Source organism: Telmatherina bonti (genome assembly GCF_933228915.1).
Source record: "Telmatherina bonti genome assembly, chromosome: 10".
In the NCBI taxonomy this organism is placed as follows: domain Eukaryota; kingdom Metazoa; phylum Chordata; class Actinopteri; order Atheriniformes; family Telmatherinidae; genus Telmatherina; species Telmatherina bonti.
In genome coordinates, this window is record NC_136628.1 from 17593321 (window position 1) to 17619561 (window position 26241).

General features: G+C 37.5%; 1 protein-coding gene across 3 annotated transcripts in view; it reads right to left on the reverse strand.

The window, feature by feature from the left end:
• rad50 (RAD50 homolog, double strand break repair protein) overlaps positions 1 to 26241 on the reverse strand; it is a 38280-nt gene continuing 12039 nt past the window's right edge. Inside the window, exons 16-29 of one of the 3 annotated variants that reach the window (XM_079247592.1) lie at positions 18273 to 18462; positions 17806 to 17932; positions 17023 to 17216; positions 16503 to 16613; positions 16163 to 16255; positions 15836 to 15949; positions 15187 to 15314; positions 14860 to 14961; positions 12839 to 12961; positions 2316 to 2401; positions 2056 to 2198; positions 1739 to 1872; positions 1176 to 1211; positions 1 to 657 (exon numbers count right to left, since the gene is read on the reverse strand). In XM_079247592.1, the coding sequence (XP_079103718.1) occupies positions 471 to 657; positions 1176 to 1211; positions 1739 to 1872; positions 2056 to 2198; positions 2316 to 2401; positions 12839 to 12961; positions 14860 to 14961; positions 15187 to 15314; positions 15836 to 15949; positions 16163 to 16255; positions 16503 to 16613; positions 17023 to 17216; positions 17806 to 17932; positions 18273 to 18462 (1768 nt within the window). In that variant the 3' untranslated portion in view covers positions 1 to 470. Of the gene's footprint in view, positions 658 to 1103; positions 1212 to 1738; positions 1873 to 2055; positions 2199 to 2315; positions 2402 to 12838; positions 12962 to 14859; positions 14962 to 15186; positions 15315 to 15835; positions 15950 to 16162; positions 16256 to 16502; positions 16614 to 17022; positions 17217 to 17805; positions 17933 to 18272; positions 18463 to 26241 lie in introns of all 3 variants that reach the window. The other 2 variants (XM_079247591.1, XM_079247593.1) reach the window with 2 other exon arrangements.

The following is a 26241-nucleotide window of genomic DNA, read 5'->3' on the forward strand; positions in this document are numbered from 1 at the left end:
TACAATCACCAAAGGCTGTTTACTGAGATGAGTATTGTGGTTAAAGAGCAAAGAGGAAAAAAACTAGATTTCTTTGAGATAAGTGGGTTACTCAATGTTATAACTTAAAAAAGGCGAAAATTCCAGTAAACAGCGTCTTTATTTCTGCAGAGATTTAATAACAAATGTGCTGTCTTTAAGTTGGAACGTGCATTCTTTCATTGCCCCTGCTGATCTTTGGTAACGGTCAGAATTACAAATGCAAAGTCATTTTATTATTAATGCAGTTTCTTTAAGTAAGTTAAACTATGTAATAATGGTTTTATGGTTAATGTTTGCACATGGATCTACATAACTAATTCTATCACATCCGAGTCGCTAATGTATAAAGATCCCATCTTCTGGTGTCAGTTTGATGATTTCTCAGGCACTTAAATGACTTTTCACAGAATACAGTCATCATTGGTGAGCTTAATGAAATGATAGTTCATTCAGTGGAGATATGATGAGAGGGAGGAGATGCTGCACTTGATGATTTCAGAGTTCTGGTCCTGATTCTTTCGAATACGATAGAAATGTTCAATGTAACTGGACCGTCCAAGCAACTCAACAAAGTCTTCATCGTGTGTGATGATGAGCAGCTGGAAGTTGCGCTGACGAGAGCGACTCTTGATTATTCTGGAGAGAAGAGTAAGGAGACACATTTTGAATGCATATTGTTCACACTATGATGTGTGTAATGAAAGCCTGCAGAGTAATGCTACTAGTATATAGTACGCTGATTATTTTTTTCAGATTCAAAGTCCATAAAAAGTTGGTGTTTTTATGGACAACAAAAAACATATACAGATACTACAAACATTGTCCATATAAGCACTATCTCCATTGCCTCCAGAGCACAGAGCTATGCATAATGCTACTGTGCTCCAGTCTTACAAGGACAAAAAAAAAATTCATTTCATGAGTCTGATTATAAATTTATAAACCAAGTTTCTTATCAAGGTATTCAATGTGGCCACATTATTCTGCACAAACATCAGGCTGGCGCTGGTCCAGCGAGGGACTTTCAATAGTATTTTGAACATCGTATGTAATCTGGAGTTTACTAAATTTAACTTTTGTACATCTGCACAAGTTGATAGCGTAGAGCAGTATTCCTCATTGCGCGGCTCTCAAGCCGCATGTGGCTCGCTGACCTTTGACTTGAGGCTCGTGAAGCAGCCACTGGCTTTCTGAAAATGCTATCTAAACAAGTCATATTGATCCTAAACAGTGCAGTTCTCTCCATGAATAAGAGCTGCAAGATGCTTACAAAAACTTTGCTGTCCTAACGGCCCTAATTGACCCTGTCAGAGTTGCCAGTTTTGTCTGAATTCAGCTGCACCAAACTCCGCCAAAGAACTCCGTATATATATATTTAAGAAGAAACACTCCCATTCCTGAGGCATTATTCTATTTTCATCATATACTGTTGCATAAAAATGCCATTTATCTGTGTAATATTTAGGATAACGATTCTAAACTATGCTAAAAAGCTAAATGTTACTGATTTGGCAACATAGCGAGCTACGTAGCTTGTTTGTTTGGTTTTTTTTTTTAAAAAGTGTCTCTCCTCTTGTCTTCGTATATTGATATCTTGTTGAATTAAGGGTGAGGATCACTGGTGTAGAGTGATGTATAGTAGGCTTTTTATACAGAGATATTCATATATAAGTAGAGCGTAGGGCAAAAATTTTTTGCAGTAAAATGATGTACTGACTCCACAAGAGCATGTGCCAGTGACTCAATGTTCTCTCTGTCCAGGTTGGTGGTGGGCTCATCCAGGGCCAGGATCCCACAGTTCAGACAAAATGTCTCGGCCAGAGCAAGGCGGATGATCAGGGATGCCAACACCTGGACACACATGACCACAGGTGCAGAGAAAGAAAGGGGAAGAGGAATATACATATCAAATTTAATAACTACACCAACTTTAGGCATCTGCTCATAAAGCACATCAAATTTCAAGTTTTACTTAATACATGCAATACTTTTTTACAGTGTCAACATCTTTATTTTTTATATTCATCTTGGCACCTTTTGACCAGCACTGCAGCGTCCTCTCATGTCCAAAGCTGTATCTCCTTTCACCATGACTACTCTGTAGTTGTAAACCCGCCGCTTCACCCCAGCAGAAGAATTTTCATCAACATCAGACCTGATTTCCACATATTCGATGTCTGCAGCAGAAATCAGACAACAAAAAGGAATTGCTGAGTAATGGGGACATGAGAAGAACTATGTACAAATCCTGCCAACTATATATACACACACATATATTTTTAAGTGAGATGCACCTTGACCCCTGTAGGTGCTGCGCCACAGGTCTCTGATAATTTTATTAATCTCATCCATCTTCATGCTGTGGAACTTCATGATGGTCCTGTAGAAAAGAGAGAAAGGTTTTCACCTCTATGTTGAAAAAAAAGAGAAAAAAATCTAAACTTTACTTGTTGGGATATTAACAAACATTTTTAAAAATTTAACAATTTGCAATAACTTAGGTCAAAGACAGTATATTACTACAAAAGTTAAAATGAGGTTTGTGTGTGAGGCATACATGCATGTACCCAGACAAACAACAATGGCAAACAATCTCACGCTGACATACAATGATTACTATCAGTAAGAAAAATGTATGTCAAACTGAATGGCTGTTGCATGTGCGGCTTATGCGACTTCCACTTTTGAAAATTTGGTGACAAAACGAAAACTAACTTTTTTACCCCCCCCAATCTGTTTAATATAGAATAGGCTTTTACTGTGATTATAACACTCCACATGTAAAACGAAAATTAAAGTGTCGATCAGTTCAAGGTGCACAGTTATATGAATGATAAGAGTTATAATATAGAAAAGTAACTTCCAAAAAGAGTCAAATTTTTGCTAGAAGTTAGCATACTTTTTATGCTAAACAGCTGCTGTTAAGTTGCAGCGCTTTTCCTTATTTACCTGTGAAAAGCCATCTGATCTGAATCATTGGATTAATGCATTGCAATGATGGTGCCCGTAAGGATGGGATTATTATATGACTAGATGTGCTGATCAGTCTTTGTGACAGCAAACTGGTTGCTGCTTTCCTGCATACAAAGAAAATTTTTATCTAAAATCTAGCTAACTAATGAGTAACAGATGTGGTTGGTGAATACCAGTATGATAATTCAACATGCTGGGTTTCCGGAAAAGACCATATATAGAGAACGAGGTACCACAAAGAAAAGATGAAAGGCCAGAGGAACAAGAGCAACCCATATCCATCTAACAGACCAACTGTGGATTTTACATTAAACTGCTGCTTCTCATGAAATGTAAAGAATGACTACTGATTTCCTGGAAGCACACGTCTGAGAATTCTATAAGTAAGGATTATAAACAGAGTCTACAACACAATGATGCACAGCTTATATCATGGTTGCACACAGTAAACATTTTATCACAAAGGTTTATATCACTTTACAAAACTTGCTAAGTATGCTAAAGGATAAGAACTATGTCACGTTGGCCTCGATGTACTTTTAATGCTAAACAACCATTGTCAAGCTACAGTGCATTTCTCTTATTCTCCTCTCAAAAACAGCTAATCTGAATCAGTTGATTAACACGTTGCTATGGTGCCGCCCGTAACGTAGAGTAATATTAGTGATTTAACTCACCAAACTATGTGTGTGCATATATAAAAATTTGCAACTTGTTTCCACCTAATGCAAAAGAGCAGCCTATTCAGCAAAGATACGTAAAAAGAGATTCTCGGAAATGAAGGAGCAAGATAATAGCCAACATAGGACAGACTTTTACTAAATGGAGAGGGTTCAAAGTACAGGTAGACTGCAAGATAGATGCCCAATCTTTCAGGAATCTCCTTAAAGAAAATATAATTATTATATATATATATATATATATATATATATATATATATATATATATATATATATATATATATAAATAAAAACAAAACAAAAGTTCCAAGTCCAATTGCAGAATGCATCAAAAAATCTTTACAGAGTGGGGAAAGGCTAAGGCCACCTCTACAATATATTATAGACAGATGAGACTTTAATATAGAAATGGTAACAAATATGTACTTTTGGGTTAGGAGACTTGCTAAGGGGCCCAAACAATGCTTTGACACATACATGATTCTGCCATGTGCACAAAACACAAAGTGCTTAGAGATTTGGTCATGAAAGTTTATAGTTAGGCTCAAGTTTATGTTAATCTTATTCAGAAATTTTAATCGTTAAACATTTTTATTCAAATAATGAAACTATTTATTTATGCCTGTTGAGAACCAACTTATTGGGCTCCCATCCTAATTTTCTCTTTGGTGTAATTATATTGGCCAGTTCAAAATTGGGCCTGGGAACCATGACATTGTTAGTGCCAGGCTGGCGTAAAAAAGTGATTAATTTAACTCTGCAGTCTCTTGACTTGAAACTGGGTCATTCAAGCTCTAGTGTTTCTAACCACTAGGTTAGGCTAAGCTAACATCCTCCACAGCAGTGCTGTTGTAAATATTTGTTAATATTTAAATAAAACCACCTTTACCACCTTCTCTTTATCTTATTGTTATTTATCTATTTATATATATCTGTTTTATATTTTGATTTCATACTTCTTGCTGTTGGCTTCCAGTGCAAATGGCTAGGCAAAAATTTCATTGCACAGGGAAACATGTTTCTTTATGACAATACAAGCTTTGAATCTCTTTATAGGGTACTCTGGGGAAATTCCAGGCTTTGCTTTCCTCTTTTGCAAACTCAATGATTACAAAAATTGCTGCTCGATGATATCAATAGGAAGAAACAAAAAAAAAAAAAAAAAACCACTAGAGAAGTGGTAGCTTCTCATCAGATGACTTCTGGGCTAGGCTCCAGCTTTCTCACAACCCTGAATAGGACTAAACAAAAGTAAATGTATAAATGAATAAATGAATGAATGAATTAATAATATTGTGATTGTGAAGAACCCTAGAAGAAGAACGAGAACACAGGAGTGCCCAGTGAAAAAGGTTTAAACATTCTCCAGCTGTAACCATAACTTAAACTGGCACAGCACACCAAAGCAAAAAATGCAAAGCAGATATGTGAGAAGACATTAACAGTTCTTTTCTATACTCCACACTTACGTACTTGCTATTGTTGGGATTTTTCTGGATCGAGTTTTTCCATTTTTAGGTGAATGCTTATATAGCAAACATGGCAAGAGCTTGTGTTACCTTCCTGATAGTTACACCCCATTTGTGTCATATGATGTGATATAATATGATGTCATACTTTTAGGAAAGATGAGTTTTGGCCTAAGATAAGCACCATACGATCACAACTGTGCTTGTCATTTGAAGTAATTTTGATGCCCATCATTAACACTAATGCCAGTAATTCTTACACATGGTACATCTAAGGTAACCAGGTTAATCTCCATTGGCAAACTTGTTATATATGTAAGAGGTAAATTATATAAGTTTGCGGACAAAAACTATTTTATCTACAATAAATGTGCATACTGCTGTTGAAAAAATGCAACAAAGACTAATATTCTCCAAGAAGTAAGGAACAAAGTACTACTCTCAAATGTTCTCAGACATGTAAATCTTTTGGTTTTTATCCTACTGCGCATGCACTATGGTTTGCTGATTCATTTCAATATTTTGTACGCTGTCAAATCACAAAATCTCACAAAGATTCAGACAGAAACTCTAATTTATGCAAAATCTGTCAAAGGACTGCAGGGGCCGGTTTTCAATTGTGATAACAGCAGAATGATGCTTTACAACAACCCACTTGTCTGGGTAAAGGATGTTCATGCTTTCCTCTTAGATTTTATCTAAAGCCTTGAGCATACACTTCCTCAAATAAACACTTTCAAAACTGTACCCTAATCTTACAAAGCAAAACCATCTGCCTGCATGGGTTTAAATGACAACTTTAAACTACTAAAATAACTAACTCCTAATACCTCATGAAGATCAATAGGTAAAAGTGGGTTTTAAGATGCATTTTAAAAATAAACAATGAAATATGATGCACTGCGATGCATACTATTGCAGCCTGCACAAATCAGGTTGATTTCATTATGACTGAACTAATGTCTGAATTGAAATTTGGAAAAATAAAAAGTTTACATTGTATGTTGCCACTGAATAAACATTTCAATATTATTTCTAAAACAGAAAAATGAAAGCTTATTACATTAGTGTTTTATAGTTTACAAATGCTGAAAGTATTGATGACACAATTTCCCACTGATGACACCGTTGAAGAAAGGTCTAAAAAGTTTGTGGTATAAACCACAAAAATCTTTGTAACCCAGACAACAAATACGTCACATTCCAGGAAAAGCACTAAAGATATGAACCTTGTATGTGTTAGCAGTAATTATTTTTTTCATTATAATAGCAAAAAAAAAATAAAAATAAAAATGCAAGTGGCAACAATTAATTATGCTTCAATTCAATCTGAAGTAAAAAAAAAAAAAAAAAAAAAAAAATCTATTAAAATGACACGAGTAACTGATTTGTTTGAGTAAAAAAAAAAAAAAAAAGTGAAATTTTAGAGTTATCTTTTTAAAAAAAAAAAAAAACAAAAAAAAACATCTTGTCTGATTGCAGATCTTTAATTTTGTGGATGGATTTTTTTTGTCCTGTTGTTTTCTTATCTTCCAGGCTAATAGATTTTCAGCCCTTAAACGATTATTGTTGTATTTCCGTTAAGTACATTTGTCTTTAACCTCCTCATGATTATCATAAATTTTTTTTTTAACTTTGTCTAGCCAACTCAATCTGATCAATTATGACCCCTCAATTATCCCTAAATTATGGTGAAACGAGCAGGCAGTGGTACATCCACTCAAGCCAAAGTCAAAAAGAAACGTAGTTCTTGAAAGATGGAATAGCTGTCACAGTATGTGCAAACAGAAGAAAAAAAAAAGGGTAAAACTGGGTGAGATTTTTTCTTTTTCAAGAAAGAAAGGGTTTCTCTGAAAAACCTGCTCAGAAGCCCAAGTACAAAGTGAGGTTTTGGAGGAAAAGTATGGACTGAATGGACGTTTACTACTTCAAGCATCATATTCAGCAGAAAAGTCATTTAAATGCAGTTGTAACTGTATGAACATGGAAAATAGGGATGGGGATTGGCATATTATTGTAGGACAGTGCAAAAGATCGAGAGAAGAGGAATGAGCCATCACACAAAAAGAAACCAAACTGTAGTAAGTTCCAATTGACAAAACTGTCAATCTTCTTGCCATCAAAACAAAGCATCAGTATTGTCGTTTCAACAAATCCGATCAGATGGCAAAGTATGCAAGTATATCAGAAAGAAAGACATTCTGAGTGCAGATTGAGACAATGTAAACTATGTTAAAAATGCACCATGCCATACCTTGATAGTAGACAAGAGCACATCATGACGTCAACTATAAAATTGTGTTTGGTTACATAATCCAGCTGAAAGCATGCACTGCTCATGGTATAATCATTCGGTTTTACACTAAATGTGGACTGGACTTGTAGAGAATGGTGCCTCAGTAATGCTAGGAAAGAAGAGCAGAGTTGCAGCTTTATTAAAGCGGGCAATACCCCATCTAATGGCGCATCACTGCAAGGCACATACAGAGGACTTGGACATTGCGGTGTGTGCTGTGGTGAAGAATACTATAAGAGGGAATGTGGTAATAACACAGGAACACAGGAGGTGGCAAAATAATACTACTAAAAGGTGAGTGGTTTAGTCCCCCTTACTGCTCAAAGATGTTTTGGGTGAATACTGGCACAACTCTGAATATCTCTTCAAATATGCCACCTGCCTAAGATGGAAGGAGACTTTTTTTTTTTTTTAAATACTTGAAGGGTGAGAAGGATGTTCAATGGAGTGACCATGTCAAAGAGGTGATGAAGACTTCATGAGCTGATTGCAGAGATAATGGTGAAATAACTATTATTTGTAAGCCCTGTGATCACTTGGATGCTCATATTACAGTGGATGAACTGAAGGAGTGGTCTGCGTTTCACATCAAAGCATTGGGCTCAGGCATCAGCTTTAAACATTGATCAGCAGAAACTGCTACACTGACTAAGATTCTATAGAGGTCAACAGTGAAAATGCTGAATTAAAATAAGTATTGAAGCAAACACTTAAACAAGGTTCAATCAACACACTCAGACATGTTGGCTTTAGCACTTAAATGTGAGAAACTTAAAACGCTCACACAGCATGTGGGTATTCATGCTACACTTTAAGCCTCCAGTGCAGATTGCAAAAGAGGCTTTAACCTATTTAAAACGGCATCCAGATATCTTCTTGAAGTGCCACTTTTTATGGTGGCCGACAGGTGCAAACATGCTTCATATGCAAAAACATGCTGAATATACAAAAGAAAACGCTGCATATTCACTCTCGCAATGTAAGTGGTAAGATGTCATCAAACTTTCTACTACACTTACGACATATTTAATCAACTAATCATTTTATAATATTAAGACGAAGGCTAAATGTAAAAAAATACATTAACTTCCCTCTCTGAATTAGCAGCTGACTTAACTGGTTAAGTGTGATTTGTGATCCTTTATTGATCAGAACATGAAATAGAACAAAAGTCTTCGTAAAACAGTTAAGAGAACAAACATACATGAACTACAAAAGTGAACTGAAGGCTTCCCAATGAAGGGGCTCTCTAAATGAGACCTTTCATCTTCTTACCTATGTTACCTGAGCTGTTAGCAGGTTGGCACAATGACCATCTCCTGTTTGAGTGGTCCAAATTAACCTTTTTTAAAGGGGTGCTATTATGGTATTTCAAGTTTTCTGCGCTTTCTATAGTGTTGCAGAGTTGAATGCTCATCATACATGTGAACGGCTCTGTTTTTAATTACCTAAACGCATGTTTGAGTTTGAGTTCCAGCATGCTCTCGGTTCGGTTTCCATGGCGACGAAAAACGCGTCGTTTTAGAGAGTTTTTTCTACTTGGAAATCCTTGTGACGTCCCGGGGGATAAGGTTCGGTGATTGGTTACCTTCTACTGGTTAACACAAGGGCATGTACAAATACATCAGGCGGGTGGAAAACGTCGGATAAAGTTATTTCCAACGATGGCTGGTGAGTTTACCAAAGAGAGACATCCTGCTGCATTCGTTGCTGTGGGTTGCTGTTTTCCACTTTGTTTTCAGGGTCTGATTCAGGTTCCAACATGTAGGGCTGTATGCTATGTGTTGACATTGTATTTTTTTTTTTTTTTTTTTTTTTTTTAATCGAGTTCATATCAGCCTAATCCTTCTGTTTATGAGATGTTACAATGACGGCGAAAGCAGTTGCGGTGCGCGCTCCCGATGTAGCGCGGTAGCGGGGCTTAATGCAGAAGAGTCTCAACCCACTCGTTTTGCCCACAGGCTGATCTGACAGCCTACGGAGAGGGTCGGTCTGAAGTAAATAAAGCGATTTGTGACATTAACTTGGTCAATCCCAGCCCTTCTGGTCTCAGAAATAAAAATAAATTAGCCTGAAATGCACATAATAGTTCCACTTTAAATAGAAAATACATTTGAGACAAAGAACACTTTCCTCACATTACGAATCACTATACACACAATGTGAACGAGAATATCATTATAGTATATTAAGCAATAAAAAATTACCTTGTTGGTTGTAAGCATAGATCTTGTATACATTCATTTTTTGTAATGGTTTATGTCTTTCATTTTTTACAGTTACATCTCAGTTCAGGTTTCATCCAGGGTATCGCCGCTGCGCCTGTGGGGTCAGTGTCGTCCAGCATCAAATCCCACTGACATGCGACAGCATTGTATTCCCAGATCAGTGTTCATAAGCATAAACTCTGTTTTGATCATCGTCTTCAGGAGTTTGAATGCATTGCTCCTCTTCATTCTTTCAGAAATTTGTAAAACTCTTAGGTTGGTTCTCCTGGAGCATACTTCTAAATCAATTACAATAGGTTGTTGTTCCAGCACCATTTGCAGAAGCACGTCTTTCACAACGTCTTTTCATTTCAACACCTCAACCATCACCACTTGATTCTCCAGTTCATCCATCCTCACCTGCAAATTTTTCCAGTCTGCATGTCCTGCCTTTATTTCAGCCTGGATTGCGTTAATGCTAGCATGCAAAATGTTCATGTCCGTATGCTTGTTAGCTTCCACATTTTGACTGTTCCATGCGTTTCTCTAGTTTCCTCAATTTTCTTGGTATTATAACTTGCTGTTGTCTTTGCTTTCCTTAGCTAAAACTTTTCATGAACACTTATCTTCATGAGAAGCTCTTGGTTGGGGAAAGTGCGAGAGCTTTCATGGAGCTCTTACTTTAGACCATAACTCAGTTCGCCGTCATTCCAGAAGTCCTTATTTTCATTGTATTTTAAGAGTTGTGATGTAATTTTGTGGCGTTCAAACTTTAAATTAAATTAAAAATGTGTTTCCCTCCTCTGTTGTATCAAAAACAGTATCAAGTATAAAACATCATTTTTAGTGTTTGATTTGAGCTTAAAATTTTAGAAATTTTAGTGGTCATCTTTAATTGACCACTGATAACACAACGGCTACATTTTGTAAGGGAAACACAGTTTTATTGCAGGATCTATAAATTAATCGTTATCTAATCAATTCAGAAACAGAATAGTGGTGATACCTGATCCATAGCTGTTTTAACATTCATTCATTTTCCTAACCGCTTAATCCAATGCAGGTTTGCGGGGAAGCTGGAGCCTATCCCAGACAGGGGTACACCCTGGACAGCTTGCCAGTCCATCACAGACATGCATGTTATTGGACGGTGGGAGGAAGCCGGAGTACCTGGAGAGCACCCGGAGAGAACCCACGCATACATGGGGAGAACATTCAAACTCCACACAGAAAGGCTACTTGCCCCAGCCAAAAAATACAGGTCTCAAAACATGCACAATAAATTCTCATCTGTGTCAAAAGTAGATCTATGCGTACATTTTCAATATACTTAGTGTGACCTAAAAAAATGGTTTCAGTTTGTGTCACTATACATCAACATTTTTCTCAGCAGAGGAACTTTCTTAGTTAGCTGAGATGTTTTTTCCTAGTAGTTTGCACTCTGTTTGTGAGAAAAATGTCTTAAAACATCTTGGTTACTCCTGTGTGTGTAGATAAAACTTAATTAGGCTTCCAAGCAACAATGACTTTGTAAAAACACAAGGATGACTATTTTTTTATTCTTTTTTTTTTTTTTTTTTTGGGGGGGGGGGGGGGGGGGGGGGGGGGGTCGGACGATCTTTTCCGTTTTGTTTTGTTTTTTTTTTTGTTTGTTTTGGTGTTACAATTTGTAATTTCATCCAACATGTTTTGGGATTTTATGTAGACCTACAGAAAATAGTCTTAAGTGACTGATTTAGTTCATTTTTGCTGGACAGAACAGAACAGGAGATTAAAAGATAGATTATGTCAGTCGTGATGTGACTTGTGTAACAGTCAAAAAAGAGCCGATTCCACAAGGCACAGCTAGAAATTTACCAGTCAATCTATGTTAGAACCCTCACATAACCTCAAGACCTGAATAAAGACATTAAGGTTATTAATACAAGAGGTGGAAACAAGCTTTTTCTTTTAAAGTTGGACATCCAGTCAGAGTACAGTTATTACTTCTCCACATCACAAGGAGCCAGATATGGTGGTTTGGATAAAAGGTCAGGATATCTTCCCAGAGCCTCTCAGAGGACACATTTAGGATTTGTCCTTCCTAAAGAAAGACTTATGGCAGACTCCAGATTCACTGAAAAGATCATATTTCTTGGCTCCTTGGAAAGCCTTGGTGTCCCCCCCCAGAAAAGGTGGAGGTGGTAATTGAGAAGAATTAATCCTGAAGATGTTTTACTTAAATCGTTTTCCAGTCCAACATAAACAGGAAATAGTGCACTACATCAAACTTGCCAACAGTAAGGGGATGTGATGTCACTGTACACTGTAGCCTGGGATGTAAACACTTTACTTGTGCCATTTTGAGGCTGCAGAAAAACAACCTGGCCATCGATGTACATACGATATCAGTAGACCAAACAAATAACTTTTTAAAGAACCAGTGTTGAATGTTCAAAATAAACCAAATGTGTGCTACAGGGACAAAACTCTTCCAGAGGCAAGGAGATGCCAAATGGAAAAGATTGCATGAATGGAAGACTATGAAATTAATTAAATGTCTGCTGAAGAGAGGACCCTTTATTTCATTTCAGGTCAAATATTAAGAGAATGCCCTGCAATGCATCAGTGACCTGTCCAAGGTGTGCGTGATGGAGACAGAGGGACTTGCTAATATAATTTTAATCGAATGGCTTAGGTTATAGCACTGGTGTTCCTGAATTTAGTAGAAAATTTTGGGGTGTTATCTGGTTTCAACACAAAATACACAGGGAAGCTGGATGATCACGGACAAGCACTCCTATTCTGGGGCATGTAATCGACCTCACACAACAACAAAGTCCTTTTCTCAGATGATGTGGTAAAACTGCTGTTTGATCAGCTGTGCATCTCCCATATCAATGTCTAAACAAAAACAGCTGCAAAAAGAAAAGCTGCAGCTGAGTATTACACAAAATACTTTGCTACATAAGTTACGTACATTATGTTGTAAGTTACGTCACTAACAACATTCAAATTTCTTGAATAAATGTTTTTTAAATAAACAAACCTAGACAGTAAAACAAAAAGGTTGAATATTAATACGAGCCAAAAAATTAATAATCTATTCTTTACTGATATATCGAATGTATCAGAGTGATGCACTGTGAAATATATTTTAAGACCAAACAGTATATTGGTCAATGCATACATAACTTTGGGGTTAAAACTTACTGATCGAGAGCTTTGTAGTAGAGATCCAGGTCTTTTATGACCAGTTCTGTTGTCCTCATTGTGATCATCTTGTGTTTGTAGCGCTCGTCTGCTTTTTCATATTGCTCCTCCCGCATTTCTTTTCTGTAAGGGATACATTTAAAAACTTAACTCAATTTCCACTTTAAAAAATGCACCAGGTGAATATCTTTCCATACAATCCATTACTTGATTGGTATTATAATTAGGGCATACAATGGTCAAACTGACCCACAACCTAAAGCACTGGTTCCCAATTTGGTTTCTGTGCCCCTCCAAAGGCCCATTTAGGCTCTATGCAGAAGACCGATTTGATGCATTTCATCCATCTTCAGCATAATTTAAATACACAATTTGGTCCATTTACACGGCCTTTGTAGATATGTTGTTGAGTGCAGCTAACTTTTTTGGATGTGCATGTGCACCTAACCTAACATTTCAGAGGTCTCAGTGACATCTCTGAATGTGTATTCTGTATTCATTCACTCCAGAGCCCAGAGAAGAACACAGTGATAAAAAGCCAAGAGAAGGAGGGGGATTTCACCTTTGATCCACAGATGTACACCGTGTTGGGTGTTGGTTTAAAACTGGGAGCGTCACACATTAGACATCCCATACACCAAGAAACAGACAAGAATCATAGAAATGGGAATTTATTGTAAAACTTAGAATATGGTGGAATTTAATCATATGAGAATATTTATTATCCTCACTAATTTAAGTGTTTCCCTACTGTGTCTGAGCAAAATGAAGCAGAAAAGTTGAAAAGAGGTGAAACGTTTTGACTGCTGCAGTCCTCATACAGTATATTTAAGAAGAAGAATATAAAATAAGAAATCCAATGCTGTGTAGCTCTAGAATACAGATAATGTGCTTATGTTAATGAAACCCACAGAGAATACTGGATCCATTTTAAGCTGTAATACGACTCAGAAATTACGACAGTAATATTTCTACTAGTACAACTGTGTGTGTTCCTGTGATGTGATGTGATGTGATTATCTACTACCACCAGAGCAGGAGAAATACTCCAGCTGGTCCTTGCTAGACTGCAAATCTTTCCATGTCCTGGGAGAGTTTTATAAAACTGAAATTCTAACGTGATTTCCAGTGGGCGCTTTCTGTCCGCTGATGGAAGTGTGGTAACCTGTGTGTGTGTGTATAAACCATGCATGTGGCACCAGAGTGGAAATCACAGAACACAGAGAGGAGCTATAACATTCCATCTATGTCTTGATCATTATAGAATGTCTTTGTGTTCTGATCAAAAGACAACCATGATTTTTTTTTTTTTAAAAAAAGGGTTCTGAGTAAAAGGCTATAAAAGGTGGGGAACACCTCAACTTTGGGCTGGTGAACCCAAATCAAAGTTAGGCCCACCGACATTTCTGCAACCAATGCAGAAATGTTTGTCAAGAGCCTTGTGTGATGATGAGCTGATATATATCCAGGTTTATCCAGTGTCAAAAATATATTGAAAGGAGCATATTTATAAAAACTTTGGACAGTACAAAGTCATAATAGCATCCATGCTGGTGAGACATTTTCAGGTTATTGTTCCACACTGCACTATTTATCTGTCAAAGTGTGTCTTCGGCTCCCTGTACAAAACAAACAAAAAAAAAACCTCTGACAGGCTGTAAGAGACATTTCACCTTATATGCCACTCCAAGACAGAAGCAAACATGTTTATGTTGTTTTTTTTTTGTTGTTGTTGTTTTTTTGTTTTTTTTTACAAAAAAGGAAAATACACCAAGTTATGCTGGCACTGAAGCTTTGGATCCATTATTTCAGTATGTTTGTGTGTCAATGCATGCTTGGTGATGGACAAAGCTTTTTTGTAGAAACGTGGGGGGCTTTTACCCTACTGTAAGAGAAAAATAAAGAACAAAATATTCAGCTCTTAAATCCTGTGACTTGTACAAGCTGAATGAATATGAGTCTTGGATTTAAGTGATATTTCAGTTGATATTAGTTCAGTTCTCTACATCAATATTTATCACCTGTAATGAAGTATCTCCTCCTCAAAACCTTTCTGGCGTCCCAGTGCAATGCTGCGATTTTTCTTCAAATCCTCCAACTTGCGCTCTACATCACGACGTTCTCTGAAAAGAAAGAAAAAGTAAAACAATTAGGTAAAAATTTCATGCTCCTTCCCGTAACAAGATTACCATGCATCATCATAAATCATTAAAATATGATGAGGAGATTACAAAGATGTGGGCTATCTCAAACAGTTAGCTCAGTGTGCAGTGTGCAATGTGCACACTCACTATAATGCAATCAGATTAAATCGGCTTGAAAACATGATAACAACGCAAAGCTCTTACTGCCGCAGCTGCAAGACTTGCATGTTGCCGATGTCTTTCATGAGAGTTTCACATTTGGCTGCAACTTCTTTCAACTCCTCAACACGCTTCCGTAGGGTCAGATTGTCCTGTAACCAGCGCTCTTGAACCTGGGAAATACATTTTTAAAAATGCAAAGGATTTTTTTCCCGTTTAAGTTTTAACAAAAAGATCTTAATCTAGCATAAAGGCTTTGGACTGAGAAGAGAAAGACATGCAGGCACAACTTCACACAGAAAAGCCCCAAGCTAGATTCAATAAAAAAAAAAACAACAAATGCTATTTGGGAACACAAAAAGCATCTCTACTGTACTGTGTGGTGTCATAATAAATCCAACGGGAATAAATATCTATATTTACCATCATTGCTTAGCAAATAATGTCAGTATAATTCTTTAACTGAGTAACAAGTTTAACATTAACATAAGACTTAACCCTTTATGTGCCTCTCTCACATTTCTTTCTACCCCCAATGCTAACTGGTTGTAGTGAATATCAACTGTCCCTGAGTCGGGTTCTGCCAGACTATTCACTGTTAAAAAGACTTTTGAAAAATAAAAGCTTTCTTTAAACTAAATTTTTGAGTTTCCCCAAAAAAACAGATAGTTGTGAATGACTCAGGAACTGGTACCTTTTGTGTGTCGATGTCCTGGCGGATGTTTCCCATCTCCTTATTAATCTTCTCTTTGTGCTTCTCTGCTTCATGGAGCTGAGTGTCGGTCCCTTGAAGCTCCAACTCTTTTTGCTGAAGTAATGACAAACAGCTGTTCAATGTACTCATAATGAAGAGGTAAAAACGATTACGAGGCTTGTATTAAATAACAAACAACATATATAGAAGAGACAATTAATGCCTTTCAAAGAATGATGAAAGTTTATGAAAATATTTAGTAAAATATGAACAAAATTAACAATTACAAGCACAATGAATCAAATGCAACAATGGTTAAAACAATACCTCTTTGTATTCTTCTTTTCCTTCACTGATGTATTTAGTGATGTCTCGTTCCAACATGGTGATTGTCTTTACTTTTTCTTTAATGGCATTAATCTGTAAGTAACACAGTTATAACAGTGACTGCTGAGATGGCATACATACAAAAGCATTTCGCAGTATAAATATTTGTAGAAATATTAGAACGCACTAAATATGCTTTGACTTTATATAATATTAGGAATGCAGTGAAGTTGTATAAACTGTTAAATCCTTTTATATTATGATGGCACTGGCAGAGCGAACTTTGAACGCCAGAATAAAAGAGTGGAGGGGGGGGGGGGGGGGAGAAAGGTGTACCAACCTTCTCCTGCCCTTCTTCCTGCTTCTGCCTTTTGCGTTCCATCAGCTCCTGTTTCTCCTGCTGTAGCTTCTCCAGAGCAGCAGACAGAGGTGATAGTTGCTCTTTTGCCTCCTGAATCACCAAAACATAGAAGAAGAAAATTAACATACAATAAAGAAAAAAAAAGATCATTTCCTTTCACCTTGCAAACACTAAGACAGGGGTACCCAGTTCTGGTCCTCAAAGGCCACAAATCTGTAGGTTTTCCATGTATCCCTGTTCCAACACACCTGATTCGAACTAATCAGTCATTGTGCAGAACTCCTTTGGATCCATTTAATGGCAGCCAGGTGTGTTGGTAGAGGGATGCATCAAAAACCTGCGGGACAGCAACCCTCAAGGACTGACTTTGGGCACTAAGTTACAGCAAAATATTAAGATATTATTTGCCACATATTAATTAAATTAATGTTTGTATTAAAGCCATATGTAGTGAAAATATGAAAAGAAAAATGTTTTAACATTGCAAAAGAAAAGGTACCCTGATGTCCCTGGTTAAGGCCTGTATCTCTGTGGTGAATTCAACACACTGCTCCTCCAGTTGCTGCTGTTTTTGCATATCGCTGCTTAGCTGAAGCTTCTCTGCTCTTGTCTCATTCACTGTACTTTTTAGCAACTGAATCTGATCCTGCTGGTCCTGGATCAGCTTACGTTTCAGCTCCATCTTGCTGGATGCTAGAAAGGCACAAACATAAGAAAATGACGTCATTGAATATATAGTCTTTAATAAACTTCTGGCTGAATTGTAGGTTGCATATATGATCACTTTACAGAATTGGTAAAGCAGTGCACGCAACGCAGAAATGTGTTACTTTTCTCACTGTTATTGGGGACTGGAACATGGGGATGCATCATGCAAGCTCTTAGGTTCTAAAACTATGGTGTCAAACAAAAGTCTGTTACATCAATTTAGTTATTATTGAAATGAGCTGCTGCGATGGACTGGCAAGCTGTCCAGGGTGTGACCTGCCTTTTGCCCAAAGGCTGCTAGGATAGGCTCCAGCTTCCCCGCAACCCTTCACTGGACTAAGCAGTTAGGATAATGAATGAATGAAATGAACTGACAACACTTTTTTGTGGATCAGTGCAGATTTATGACGTCACCCATTGAACTGGACACCCCCCATAAGCATCTTTTCTGATTTGTAACCACAAACTAGTCAGTCTTGGAAAATAAATGCCTAAGAACATTTAGAAAAACAAAACAAGATGGGGAAAAAACTGTTTCTCATCTAGGTGGGTGTTTGTGAATGGTGACTCTTACTCGTGTCAAGCTTGTGCTGAGTTTCTTGCTTCTCCTGGCTGACTTGTTGGATACTTCTGGTCAGGTCCACACCCTGGAGTTTGGCTGCGTGTTGAGCTATTTTCCTCTCCACCTCTTTAAGATCCATCTGGAAATTTGAAAAAAGGCATAGGGGCAAAAAGAAAAAACAAAGGGCAAGGAAGATTGACATTTATTGGCAGGGTAAAGTACACAACCTAACAAAAATCTAAATGTACATCTTAACCATTTTTGCTTTTTTGTTTATTTGAAAAACCGATTTTATAAGCAGTGCATAGAGAGAAATGAACTGCAAAAATGTAGGGCCTTGAATGTCACGAACGAAATCCAATGAGGTTCATCAGTGAACTTTCTTCCCCAGTAAGTTATAGAAGTTGATGGGTCAGTACTGGCTGTCTATCAGAAACAGTGGAACAGCTAGTCAGAAGATGGAGACAGGAGGAAAGTACCAGGTATCTGTCCATAAGAGATATGTCCTGAAGACAGGCCTTGGCTGTTTCCTCCTCAGACATCAAGGTTCCCAGCAGAGTCTCCTGCTCCTCCACATCTGTCTTGAGCCTCTCAATTTCTCTGTTCACAGACTGCAGACCATTTCTCAACTCAGGCAGCTCCTTTTCTTGTAATTGTATGATGGACTGCCTAAATTATAAACACATTTTAGACACAAAACAAGGGGCTTGTTAATATAACATTTTTATATCCACAAGTCTACTTTGCTCATAAACAGTTTAAAAAGATAGTTAACATAAGACTTTTTTTTCTCTCAGGCCTATTGAATTAAAATTCACTTTTTTTTTTTTTTAACTTTAGTTTTTATTGAAGATTTTGTCATATATAGGACAAATACAGAACAGAACGAGGTGTGGAGTCAGAGGTCATATCCAATATTCAGAAAGGAAGGAAAAAAAAAAAAAAAGACTGATATATATATACAGTACATGAAGATAAATTCACAAATGTATTTTTAAGTTGGGCCACTCGTGTAAAACGAAAGACAGGATACCATGATATGTAAACGTATCACAAATCCACAGGAGGCAATTTGCCTTATATACATAACCTGCTCCAGACAAGTTTGATAATTAAGTATCCAAATTTACAAAAGAAATCCACTTCTTCCACTTTTCATTGTATGCAGATTCTTTTGACCTAATAATGAAGGTTAGTTTCTCCATCTGAGATATGTTGTTTACAATGCTGGTCCACTGGTACTTATCCGGGGCTTTAGGATTGAGCCAAAGTTTTGTTATAGCCTTCCGTGCTGCAGATAGAAGGATCTTAGTTAAGTACTGGTCCTCACCCCGTACTACTTTGCTAATATTCCCCAAATACATCACAGTACATTCTCTTGGGATATTATATCCAAGAACCTTTTGTATTTCCGTGTTGACAGAGATCCAGTATGATTGAATTTTAGGACAAGTCCAGAAGATATGGGTGTGGTGAGCTTCCACACTACCACAGTCTCTCCAACAAGCTTGTTGGATTTGGAGTTGTTTACTCTTCACATGTGGTGTAATAAAGAATCTAATGATACATTTCCAGTTAAATTCTCTCCAGGTCATTGAATTAGTACATGTCTGTAGTAATACACAAGCTTCGTACCATTCCTCCTCTGTTATTGTAACATTCAGTTCTCGCTCCCACCTAGCTTTTACATAAAGTGATGTGGTCCTGAGATTACTTATTAAACTATTGTAGAGTCTCGAAATCGTTTTAGTGTTCTTTTGGTTGTAAGCTCCACTAATTATTTCAATGACTGGATTAACATCCTCAGCGACGGTCTCTCTAATTTCTTTATTGTAATAATCTCTTAATTGAAGGTATCTAAACAGGTCCCGATTTTTTAAGTCAAATGTGATTTTCAAGTCCTGAAAAGTCCTCATCCTATTGTCTTTAGTAGCCACACAAAAGGCAGTCAGTCCCTTCCTCATCCAGTCTTTAAATACAGAGTCATATGTACCTGGTTTAAACCCTTCATCTAGTGCAATCCACCTTAGTAATTTGGTACTTTTTTTCAATTTTAATTGTTTAACAAGAGAGAACCATGTTTCTATAGAGAATATAGTGACTGGGTCTAGAAGGTTTCTAAGACCACTGTTCAGATTCTCCTCCCCCAGTATTGTTTGGATCTTATAACCAGGTACAGGTACATATGTCTCAATATCTTTCCAGTGCGCTTCATAAGTACTATCACACCAACAACACAGAGGTTTAAGTTGTGCAGCTTGAAAATACAGTTTTAGGTTTGGGAGAGACATTCCACCTTTATCCTTTGGCAGCTGGAGTGTGGAGAAACGTATCCTGGCCCTCTTGCCCCCCCATATAAATCTTGACATCATCTTGTCCCATGCTACAAACTGTTGCAATGGTATTTCTACTGGAAGAGATTGAAATAGATACAAAAGTCTTGGCAATATATTCATCTTTATAACACTTATTTTACTAGCAAAATCCAGTGGGTAGGTGGACCATCTCTCCAAATCCTTTTTCAAATTCTCAGTAAGTAGATTATAATTAGCTTCATATAGTAAATCTGGTATTTTGGTTATGTTGACCCCCAAGTACTTGATTGTTGTAGTAGTCCAATTGACATTAAATTTATTCCTAATTCCCTCTCTGGGTAAATAATTAAAGTGGATAATTTGTGTTTTTGTGATGTTAAGTTTGTATCCCGAGTATGAATTAAACTCTTCTAATAGTTTTATAAGTCTGGGAAGAGAAGTATCAATTTCCCTAATATATAACATAACGTCATCTGCAAACAAGCCTATTTTATGCTCATTTTCTCCAATAGTAATTCCGAATATATTTTCATCCTGTCGAATTGCCTGGGCCAGGGGCTCTATACACAGAGCGAAGAGCTTTGGGCTGAGGCAACAACCCTTCCTCGTGCCTCTGTGTAATTCAAAACGGTCTGTCAAAGAGCCATTCACCTTAATTCTAGCAGTAGGTTGCTGATAAATTGCCTTATTGGCTCGTATTGAGTCTTGACTAAACCCAAATCTTTCCAGTGTTAGATACAGAAACTCCCAATCTACTCTATCAAAGGCCTTTTCGGCGTCGAGGCTTATTAAAGCTGCACTTATTTTGTCTCTATTGATTTTATGTAGAATATGTATGGTTCTTCTAATGTTATCCTGAGTTTGTCTACCTGGAATAAATCCGCATTGGTCTTCGTCAATTAAATCTGTAACAAATGTTTCTAGTCGTTTTGCAATAATCAAGGCGTATAATTTGTAATCCATGTTCAGAATGGATATTGGCCTGTAATTCGTACTGTTTTCCCTATCTTTGTTCTCTTTAGGAATCAAGGATACAATGGCCTCTTTCCAAGATGGGGGTATCTGACCTTCCTTAAGGGTCCAATTAAAACATCTCAATAATATCGGATTTAGTTTATCACGAAATATGCGGTACCATTCTGTAGGGAACCCATCACTACCTGGAGCTTTATTTGTTTTTAGTCTGCCAAGTGCCCTATTTAATTCTTCTATTGTAATTTCTCTTGTAATAGTTTCATTTTGAGTTTCTCCGATGCTTGGTAGATCCAGTGAGTATAAAAAATCCCGAATTAACTTCTGGTTTACTGTACCCTCTCGTGAATAAAGCCTTTTATAGTATTCTTTAAATATATGTTCCATCTCTTTTGGTTTAGTCACCACCTTCTGTGAGACAGGATTCTTGATTTTGTGTATAGCTGTGTCAACCTGCTGATTTCGCAACCTCCGAGCCAGCAGTTTGGCAGATTTGGGGCCAAGTTCATAGTATTGCTGCTTAAGGTATCTTGCTTTCTTCTCTACCTCTCTTGCCATCAGGTCATCCATTTGACTTCTTAGTTCCTTTATTTGTTTCCCAATATTTTGATCCTTCTTTTCCCTGAACTTCTGTTCAAGATCCTTCAGATTGTTTGTATTTTTCTATTCTCTTTTTTTTAAGATATGTAGTGATTGCTATTAGTTTACCTCTTAATACAGCTTTCAGGGAGTCCCACAGGATTAATGGGTCAGTTTCACCGTTATCATTCTCTTTGAGAAAAGTATCAATTTCCTGTTTAATGTCATTAACAATTTTTCCATTGTTTAGGATACCAATATTAAGGCGCCATACAGTATTTTTTTTTAGGTGTGTCTACCTGAATAGTCAAATACATTGCATTATGATCGGAGAGGTCGGCAACCCCAATTTTACAATCAGTGATTCTATCACAATTCTCTTTCTGTATCAGGAAATAGTCAATTCTTGAATGAGTTGAGTGGGGAACCGAGTAATGTGTGTAGTCTCTCTGTCTAGGGTGAAGGAACCTCCAAGCATCCACTAGGCCAGTTTCATCAAGGATCGTGTTTAGAAATTTTGCCAAGTATCTTTTATTTCTATTCTGACTAGTTGTATCCTGCTTGTAATTAAGTGTCACATTAAGATCTCCACCACATATACAAATCCCTTCAGTCTCCAAAGATACTGTATCAAAGAAGTCTTTGAAAAATGATTTATCGCTGTTCGGAGGCGCATATACACTGACTAGCGTTAAAATACTGTCCTCAAATTTACCCTTCACAATAATGTAACGGCCTTCTTTGTCTTTTATTTCCTTATACATCTCAAACTTCACAGAGTCTGATATAAGTATTGCTACCCCCCGTTTATGGCTATGGATATGGGAGCTATAAAATGTTTTTTTGAAACCAAACTTTTGTAGTTTTTCATTCTCTTGTGGTGAGAGGTGAGTTTCCTGTAAGAAAATAAAATGCATATTTTCTTTCCTTAGTTTTGTCATTACCTTGGGTTGCCCAGACCATTGATATTAAGTGACATTATTCTAAGCTTTTGTGACATTTCTTAACACTATAAAACATAATGATCCTCCTCTGCAAGCCTCCGAAACAAAAAAACAGACAAGAACAAGAACAGTATACCCCATGAGAAGAGAAAGGGGTTACAAACCGACATAAATTAACTGACTCCCAAAAAGCAAAAGAAAAAAAGAGGGTAGTTATACCCTCTGGGTCTCTAGTCCCAATAACTGAGGGGGAGAGCCTCACCCTAACTGAGGGCCCCCTCCTAGAATAGGTGAATACCCTGCAACGAGCTTCACTCATCCCAGTGCGATCAGATGTCTACCTAACATAGAGCAGTCACTATATTCAGGATGCAGTACAATACCTTTAGCACTATGCAAAGAAAAAGTAAATAAATGTCCACCCTTACTTAATTGTGCTACTCGCCAATTGTGTGTCCCAGTGTAGAAAGGAAGAGTACTTAAATTGAAAATCCAGCAGATCAGACCGTGTTGCGCTGAAACTCCTGAAGCCGCTCGCGCAGGCGCTTTGACAGTTCCCTCGTTGTCACGCCGGGTGACGCGTTCCCATGGTGATGCGCCGTCCAGTTGGTCAAGTAGGGAAGTTGCGTTGAATATTGCGCTCTCCTGGGGCTCACGTACCTCAAAGCCCCGACGCTGTAGCTCGCGGGCGGCTTCTCTCGGGCTGTTGTAGGTCCGTGGGCCGGAATCCCAGTGAACCCTTAATTTAGTAAAGGGAGACTGAAATCGGACGCCTTTTTCTTTTAATGCGCTCTTCACATCCTTGTAGGCTCGACGCTGCTGTACCACCGCCGTCGTGTAGTCGTGGTCAAAGGCCAGAGGTTTATTCTGTATTAAGATCTTCTTTTTCCACGCGTTTTTCAGGACTGTTTCTTTGATTTGAAACTGAAGAAAGTTGACAACGATGGACCGGGGAGGTGCACCGGCGGGAGGCTTTGGCCCGAGTGAGCGGTGAGCTCGCTGTATTTGGACGTCTACTCCCTCCTCGATAAGCTTTTCATTTCGGATTAAACTTTCAATAAATTGGCCCGTAGACTCTCCCTCCTCTCCCTCTGGGACTCCATAAATGCGCATATATTGTTTCTTCTTGCTCTGGATTCCAAGTCATTTATCTTGTCAATAACTTTCTGCTGTTCCAGTAATGACTGTCGGAGTGACTTGTTGACTGCAGCAGACCACGTTTCGAGCGCCTCTACTCGTGTCTCAGCCTCCTGGAGTTTCTTACCCTGGTCCTGCATAGCTAGCTTAGCTTCCGCTAGCTGCTGATTAATGTCTTGTTTGAGTGCATTTATTTCTTCCTTCATTGTTTTATTGAAATCGTCCTTGAGTGATCCCAAATCAGTCTTCAATTCGGCTTTTAAGTTGGTGATTTGTTGGCTGATCAGCTTCATGTCCTCGTGTAAAGTCCCAGCATGAAACGCTACGTCCCCACCGCCATCTTCTCTTTCTGTACTAACGTGTTCTCCGTCTTGTGCTGCGTCTACTTCTTTTGTTTCTTGCATCTTCTTGGTTTTCTTCTTGGAACCCCCCGACATATTGTTCATAATGTGTAGTCAAATAAAGGGTTTACTTGAATTCTAGGGGGAAATAGTGCTCTACTGTCAGGAGCTCAAGTTCAGTCAACCATCTCCCTCTGCTCCCAACCCGGAAGTCTAAAATTCACTTTTGAAGATTAAAATGAAGTTTAAAAAATGTTGTGATTTGTTCTCATGAAAGTTCTCTAAAAGCGACATCCACTTTTTTATATCACCCTTTTGCACTTTGAATATAAATAAAGTTGAATTAGACACAAGAGAACAAGAACTCCTGACTACCTCCAATCTTATCAACCGGTAGAGGTTGTCGTTAACCACTTATTATGCACTCATGCAGCAAAACAGTAAAAAAAAAAAAGAATCATCATGTTTTGAAATTGATGTTTTCCACTGTGGTTTTCCCATCCAGTGTGCTGAAGATGTAATTCAGAAGATAACCATCAGTCAAATCACATCTTGTGATTTGCTTTCTATTTTCAGTGATTGCTATAGTTGCACATCAAATGAGGGCAGAGACGGTGGAGGCAGTGACAGAGCAAAAAATGCTGGCCAAGCTTCTTTCCATAATCGACAATGACACACATCCTCTGTATTCTGTACTCCTACAGAGGAGCAACAGGCAGCTATTGGCCCGATGTACTGCAGACAGACTGAGAAAGTCCTTCATCCCATCTGCTATCAGGCTGTACAACATTCTGCAGGGGTGTGGAGAGGGAGGGGGGCAGAGGTGGAGTGGAGCTTTGATGGCCGTAGTATGTTATGAGCAGACTGATGATGATGATGATTATGATCATTATGTTGTCTATTATTAACACTTGGTTTTTATTTCATTTATTACTTTTTACTATATTTATTTATTGATTTTAGTAGGTATTTTTACTCGACCTATTCACCTTGTATGTAAGTTACTTTTAGGAGTGCACGAGCAGCTGGTGTTCAAAATTTCCTTCGGGGTTAATAAAGTATCTATTTATCATACAGCTTCACTTTTATTGGAAAGCAGCACCAACTACAGTTGGCTTTATGCAAACATCTTGATGCCACTTACAAAAACAATTTCAGATAATTGTGTCTTTTTTTTTTATTCTAGAAGATTGCGTCATGTTAGTTAAGAAGAGGAGAATTACAACTTTAATTTAATGAATAAAAGTAGTGCAATTTTATCAAAACTAAACAATCTGCATAAAAAATGTGAACATTTTCAGCTACAGGATTGGAGAAAACGACAGATGCGCATGTACAATTTCATCAACTAAATTCATTATGACAACTTTAACATTGCTTCTTAAATTAACTGTTCAAATTTTAAGACTGACTGCTTTTGTCAAATAAATATAAACGCAGGATGTTGGATCATTGCTCATTTCAACACCAGATGGAATGAAGAAATTCAGAGGTAAAACCCAGATCACACAAGAATTTAGCTCCATCTAGTGGAGAAGATTACATAAAACTAGATCTCTGCAAAACAGAGGAAACAAAGATATGATAATACACTAATCCTGGTTCAGAGGAAGCATTTAGATTTAAAAGAAACTATTTGGCATGATTTTTTTTTTTCAGGTTTAGTTACTTTTTTTTGGTTATCTGTATCGAGTGTAGTAAGTATGGCTGGGTACCACCACTAATAAAATTACAGCTTCATGTCTTTTGGGGTGGGGGAGGGAACTTTGCAAACTAGACTTTGGCTTTCTTTCAACAAAAGCTTTCTTCTTTCTTTTCCTTTTTCTTCCATAAAGACCTGATTTCTGAAATACATGATTAACAGTAGTCTTGGACACAGATTCTCCCATCTTCTCCCGAGCACTTGAAACATTTGTAGAACAGCTGTACTATACTAAAAATGAATTAAATAAGGGTGATATCTATCTAAAACACTTGATTGCACTAGGTTTTTTTTTTCAGGTGTAAGAATGCAAAGATCTTAATGTAATAGTACATCACACTTTTCAGATTTTTACAACTAAAATAATTTAAAGACACACTACAGAACTTTTGGCGTTTTACCCGTCCGTTGCCTGTGATCGACGACTGATTCAGCACCTATCTTGCATCAAAACCTGA